At 41.9% G+C, this 5,960-nt stretch overlaps 1 protein-coding gene across 7 annotated transcripts in view; it reads right to left on the bottom strand.

The window, feature by feature from the left end:
* Positions 1–5,960, bottom strand: part of fzd3a (frizzled class receptor 3a) — a 28,106-nt gene that overhangs the window by 6,886 nt on the left and 15,260 nt on the right. For 4 of the 7 annotated variants that reach the window (XM_008398183.2, XM_017302228.1, XM_008398186.2 and 1 more), the window contains exons 3-7: positions 5,023–5,219; positions 4,331–4,793; positions 3,951–4,250; positions 2,761–2,967; positions 1,774–1,818 (exon numbers count right to left, since the gene is read on the bottom strand). In XM_008398183.2, the coding sequence (XP_008396405.1) occupies positions 1,774–1,818; positions 2,761–2,967; positions 3,951–4,250; positions 4,331–4,793; positions 5,023–5,219 (1,212 nt within the window). Of the gene's footprint in view, positions 1–1,773; positions 1,819–2,715; positions 2,968–3,950; positions 4,251–4,330; positions 4,794–5,022; positions 5,220–5,960 lie in introns of all 7 variants that reach the window. The other 3 variants (XM_008398184.2, XM_008398187.2, XM_017302229.1) reach the window with 1 other exon arrangement.

Here is a 5,960-nt window from a genome sequence, read left to right as displayed (position 1 = left end):
TCATTATATCATAACAAAAAATGAAAAACCTGCTCATGTCAGCATGTTTTTACTATATTATTATTAGGTAATGGTATTATGTTTTTAAATATTATTTTATCCATCAAATCAAAACAGTTTTCATCTGCTAGATGACATAAATGTGAAAAGATGATCAATATTATTTAACATCAAGACGTACTCATCGAATGCAGAGCAGGTTATTTATCATCTTAACAGTTTATTAATGGGTTTTATTCATATATTCTGCCACAACCCAGCAGCATTTCCACTGYACAACTGTATAAYGTTGCTTACGTTCAGATGTGCTGTTGCCGTGGAGAAGTTTGACCCCAGCGACCCCAGCAGAAACACACACGGTGGATTACCGCGGCGTTTCAGGCACARWTTAAACCCGGGACTCATCTGAGCATTAATCCAGTGTTCATAATATCAAGAAAACAACAACAGGCKCTCAGGGAGGACTGGTCAGGTGATGCTGTCTGAACGGAGACGGCGCTCTTTCAATTATTAACAGCTTTACTATCGGTGCTGCCGCGGCGCTGGAGGCAGCCGGGACTCCACTGAGACAAACATCAGATCCCACATGGACACATTTCCACCCAGCTGCTCCGCCGCCTGCCGTCAACACGAGCTTCCCTTCAAACATCCCAGCTGCACATCAGAGCAAACTGACACAAACAGCCCTGGGCGGGGCAATAAAACAAGGAAGGAGTCGAATATTCAATGCTAATAAATGGAGTTACAATAGCTTAATACTAACTGTGATTAATTGTAATCACGTCCAATAAAAAACAGAATTGTGTGAAATCTGTTATACGTTTMGGATCTCCAATGTTCTAAAGATCCCTTTTCTAAAACCATCTGATTATTTTTGTTTGCTTCAASAAAATGTTACAAGAAAATGTTTAATTTATTAYTCAGATAAGAATTTAAAAGAAACAAGAAAACTTCTGTATAAAAACAAATGATGATTTTGGCCTTTGTGGCAAAAAGTTTAAACATCACTGACATAAAGTCCCTCCAGATCACTTTACTTTTTAAAAAAATCTGAGTAAATATTAGTAAATCCCCTCATTGTGAAGCTGCTGTGGCTCTGCACATAAACAACTAAAGACTGAATGGAGCAGGAAGCTGGTTTAGTTCCTAATGGGAATCATATCAGCAGGTCAACACTGTGGAAACAAAACAAAACCTTATGCTGCTCTACASACTACTTCAATGTGGTTTCTTTTGACACTGTAAATGTTGCAAAACAAAAACAAAATGTCCACAGCCTTCTCTAACACTTTTCCTCAATMTTTGTAGAAAAAGGTCATAAAAACTACAAACGATGGTGGGAAGCAGTRAGAAGAAACAGCTGCTGACAGTCACTGATGTGTGCCGGGACTTTAAAAATGAAACTCATTTCTGCTGTTTAAACCGTTAGTTGAAACTTTTCAACAACAATCTTCAGCTTCAATTGACTCTTSTTMTCTTCTGTCAGAAAGGAAACAGTTGTATTTGTTTTTCAGTTCTGCACTGTGTGAATAAGAAGACACCATCACTTCAGTTGCAGTGATTAGCTTCTAAAAGCTAAATTTAGAGGCTTTAACATCTGGGTTTTACACTCCATTCAATTGTGAAATATAATCAAACATTTGTTTATGGATGAACAATGAGCTTCAGGCACAAAACAGCCTAATGCTAACAGTTTTTATGAGCACCAGAATAGTTACTCTGAGGCTTTCTGTGACAGTGAAGTGTTTTTCACACACAGTCATGGAGGGTTACCTTATATGGGCAGGGGATGTGGTAGTCTCTGCACTTCTCCTGCACCCAGGTGGTCTCCCAGACGGTCCGGTAGCTGCTCTCATAAAGGNTCAGATAAGAATTTAAAAGAAACAAGAAAACTTCTGTATAAAAACAAATGATGATTTTGGCCTTTGTGGCAAAAAGTTTAAACATCACTGACATAAAGTCCCTCCAGATCACTTTACTTTTTAAAAAAATCTGAGTAAATATTAGTAAATCCCCTCATTGTGAAGCTGCTGTGGCTCTGCACATAAACAACTAAAGACTGAATGRAGCAGGAAGCTGGTTTAGTTCCTAATGGGAATCATATCAGCAGGTCAACACTGTGGAAACAAAACAAAACCTTATGCTGCTCTACASACTACTTCAATGTGGTTTCTTTTGACACTGTAAATGTTGCAAAACAAAAACAAAATGTCCACAGCCTTCTCTAACACTTTTCCTCAATCTTTGTAGAAAAAGGTCATAAAAACTACAAACGATGGTGGGAAGCAGTGAGAAGAAACAGCTGCTGACAGTCACTGATGTGTGCCGGGACTTTAAAAATGAAACTCATTTCTGCTGTTTAAACCGTTAGTTGAAACTTTTCAACAACAATCTTCAGCTTCAATTGACTCTTSTTMTCTTCTGTCAGAAAGGAAACAGTTGTATTTGTTTTTCAGTTCTGCACTGTGTGAATAAGAAGACACCATCACTTCAGTTGCAGTGATTAGCTTCTAAAAGCTAAATTTAGAGGCTTTAACATCTGGGTTTTACACTCCATTCAATTGTGAAATATAATCAAACATTTGTTTATGGATGAACAATGAGCTTCAGGCACAAAACAGCCTAATGCTAACAGTTTTTATGAGCACCAGAATAGTTACTCTGAGGCTTTCTGTGACAGTGAAGTGTTTTTCACACACAGTCATGGWGGGTTACCTTATATGGGCAGGGGATGTGGTAGTCTCTGCACTTCTCCTGCACCCAGGTGGTCTCCCAGACGGTCCGGTAGCTGCTCTCATAAAGGTAGCAGGCCACGACGGTCAACAGGGGAACCAGGTAGAGAACGGAGAACACGCCTATGCGAATCATGAATTTCACCAGCTTCTCCTGGTTCTCCTTCTCCAGCGGGATCTCCATGCGGACCCGGTTAAGGGCAGCGATGCCCGCCAGCAGGAGCACAACTCCCACCTAAGAGGAGAGAAGCAGGAAGGTTTAAATGTGCCTTACATGAGCTAACACTRTAGCTATTCATGCAGCAGAAGGAAGCACTGCATTTGCAGGGCTTCTGCAGGTTTCAGAAAGTTACATTTAAAGTTTTTAAGACCTTTTTAATGCCACCATGAATGAAACTAAAGAGTGAACAAACTATAACTACAGGGGATAATAAGGGATGCTGCAGTATTACAATCAAACCGTAGCAAAAACTGACATTTCTGGGGTCTGTTTGCAGCTTTTGGCAGCAGCTCTCTATGGCCTGAACCTCAAGACTGAAAGTTTTTGATTTTTTTGCCCAGAATGCACTTAGCATCATATGGGCTGGAATATAAGTGAGCCAGTGGCAAAAACCAACTTCATCCAACCAACTGGTGATGCATTGCTAGCACGTRTTAGCAGCTAGCTACTGGTAGCCCTAATCGCCTCGACACACAGAATGTAGTGAGTGATAACGTCTTTGTGCAACTCAAACGTTTGCTTGATATAAAAGTTCTGTAAGAGAAAAGATTTCCACAGCCACAATATTTAAGACCTGTGATTGCCATATTTAATGCCAACCTACATTTTCTTTAACAGATTTAAGACATTTTAAGGTGTTAAATTTAGATTCATGAATATAAGACTTTTTAAGCTAGCAAATGTGTATTAGCAGCTAGTTAGCAGTAGCCTCTATGAAGATGTCTGCACCCAACGCAACCTTTACCTGACAGAAATGCTGAGCAAGAAAAAAAACACATGAGAATAAAGATTAAACAGTCCTTTCATGATAAAAAGTATGACCTGTGATTCATTTATTTAAGACAACATAAATTTTATTTTATGAATATAAGTCATTTTAAGACCTTAATTTAGATGCATTAATTTAATTCTTTGTAAGAATGTGGAGGATCCCTGATTATTGCCTCAGAAGAAGAGCAATAAAATCCRTCATAGTTTGTTAAAAGGGTCTTCCTCACCACAACATCCAGGCCCAATGGGGCCAGCAGGAACCAACGCAGTGCCGTCAGGTTGTAAAGCCCCACAAAGCACACGCCGCTCACGCTGTCGCCTTCTATCTTGTTCATGGCGAGCAGAGTGACGGTGAGGACACCTGGAACACCCCAGGCGCAGGCGTGGAAGAGGAGCGCCTTCTTCTCTATGGCYTCACTGCCCCACTTAGGAACAGCTGCTAGGAACCAGGTGATGGTCAGTATGACCCACCACACACTGCCAGCCATGGTGAAAAAGTACAGCACCATGAAGAGAAGCGTGCAGGCCTAGGCAAGAGAAAGACAGATTTTTAATCAGCATGCAGGAGGGAATAAAGACAGCGGAGAACACAAGGTGAAGATCTGACCTTATTATGGGAGCCTTGAGTCACTGTGGACGCCCTAAATCTTCCAGGACTCGCTGCATTACAGGAAACTCTGTCCTCCAGCAGGAAGCCGAGGAAGAACACCAAGGACACCATCATGTAGCAGACGGCGTAGAAGATAATGGGCCGTTCCGGGTAGCGGAACCTTGASACGTCGATGAGGAAAGTCAGGAAGGTGAAGAGTGTCGCCGACAGGCAGACGATGGACACCACTCCGATAAAGTAGCGAGCAAACGTCAGTTCCTCGCGAGTAAAATACATGTTGGGACACGGGGGGGAGCAGTCTCGAACCCCCAGGAAGGAGTAGCCGAGTTCTGGCCCGATTTTGAGTTCCCGGGGACACCAGAAGCCGTAGTCCCGCTGGACGGAGACGGGGGACTCGGTTGAGTCTGACGTGGACAGAAGGTCCGCAGGTCGAGGGTAGGGCTCATCGCAGTCTGGGAACCTGAGGGAGGAAGAAAGCAGTGACTTGGTGATTCCAGCTGGTGAGCTTTCTATACTTCTTTTTAACACAATTGTTGCTTGTTGAGGTCTGATTGGACCAAGAGTCCAATAAGTTTCTTCCATTCCACCTGACTTCAAGTCAAAATGTGTTCAACATGCAAACCTAGGAAAGCCAATTAGCTGACCCTGCCAACATAAATCCAGAGAAGAAGAACTACTGCTGTTCCAACCTGTTGCAGTCCATCTCCTCTGGCCAGCTGACCCCAAACATGTCCATCAGTTTGTAGCAGTCGCTCCTGGCCTGCAGGCAGAGGCGGCGACAGGGCAGAGTCATTCGGCCGTACTCGGTGCACACCGGAGCATAGATGGCACACAGGAACATCCTGAGGTCTGGAGAGCACTGCAGGTTCACCATAGGATGGAACGGCTGAAGAATCAGGCAGAGAAAAAGACAAGAGTGTTTGGGGCTATTTTTACACCTGACAGTTTGATAGACTTGGTTTGATAGGGGACCAAAGCTGCAACATTTGTTACGTTTTCGGCTGATGTGGTTTGCTTTCACACTTCTCTGTATCAAACAAACCAAACCCATTGCAAGGTTTCCCCCAGAAAACTTGCTAAGCCTTGTGGTTGGTGCGCTCGGCAGTCTTTCATCTAACAGCCCGCTGTGTTTTTGAGTTAAACATTGTTTAAAGTTGACAGGAGATTTGAAAATATCACTTGATAATTATATGTTATTGGAAGATTAATATCTGAACACCGGCTATAAAATCTAAAAAAAAAAAACACAAATAAAATGCTACGCCTGGTGGGGGTCACAAGTAAAGCCTGGTGGCCCTGTCAGACTTATAATACACTGACACATTCAACACATTAGAAACCAATCCTTTTGGTTCTGATTGGTTGTTTCTGAACAGCAGCAGAGTCAGAGGGATTTTCACAAATTCTCTGTTTCATATTCTACTGTCAGGCACTTTTAACAAATATTCATCCATCCATCATCTAACACACTTATCCTTGCGCACACATATTCACACCTTAGGACAATTTAGAGAGACCAATTAATTTTTTAGAAATTCTACCTGCTGCAGCTTTTATATAGGAAAGTTTTAATAATGTTTATTTTGGTGTTTTTAACTCTTAGTTAAAAATTAATCTTGTGTTTCCT

The sequence above is a fragment of the Poecilia reticulata genome, linkage group LG21 (assembly GCF_000633615.1).
Source record: "Poecilia reticulata strain Guanapo linkage group LG21, Guppy_female_1.0+MT, whole genome shotgun sequence".
NCBI lineage: Eukaryota > Metazoa > Chordata > Actinopteri > Cyprinodontiformes > Poeciliidae > Poecilia > Poecilia reticulata.
Note: the sequence above shows the minus strand (reverse complement) of the source record. Positions and strands in the feature narration are given on the sequence as shown.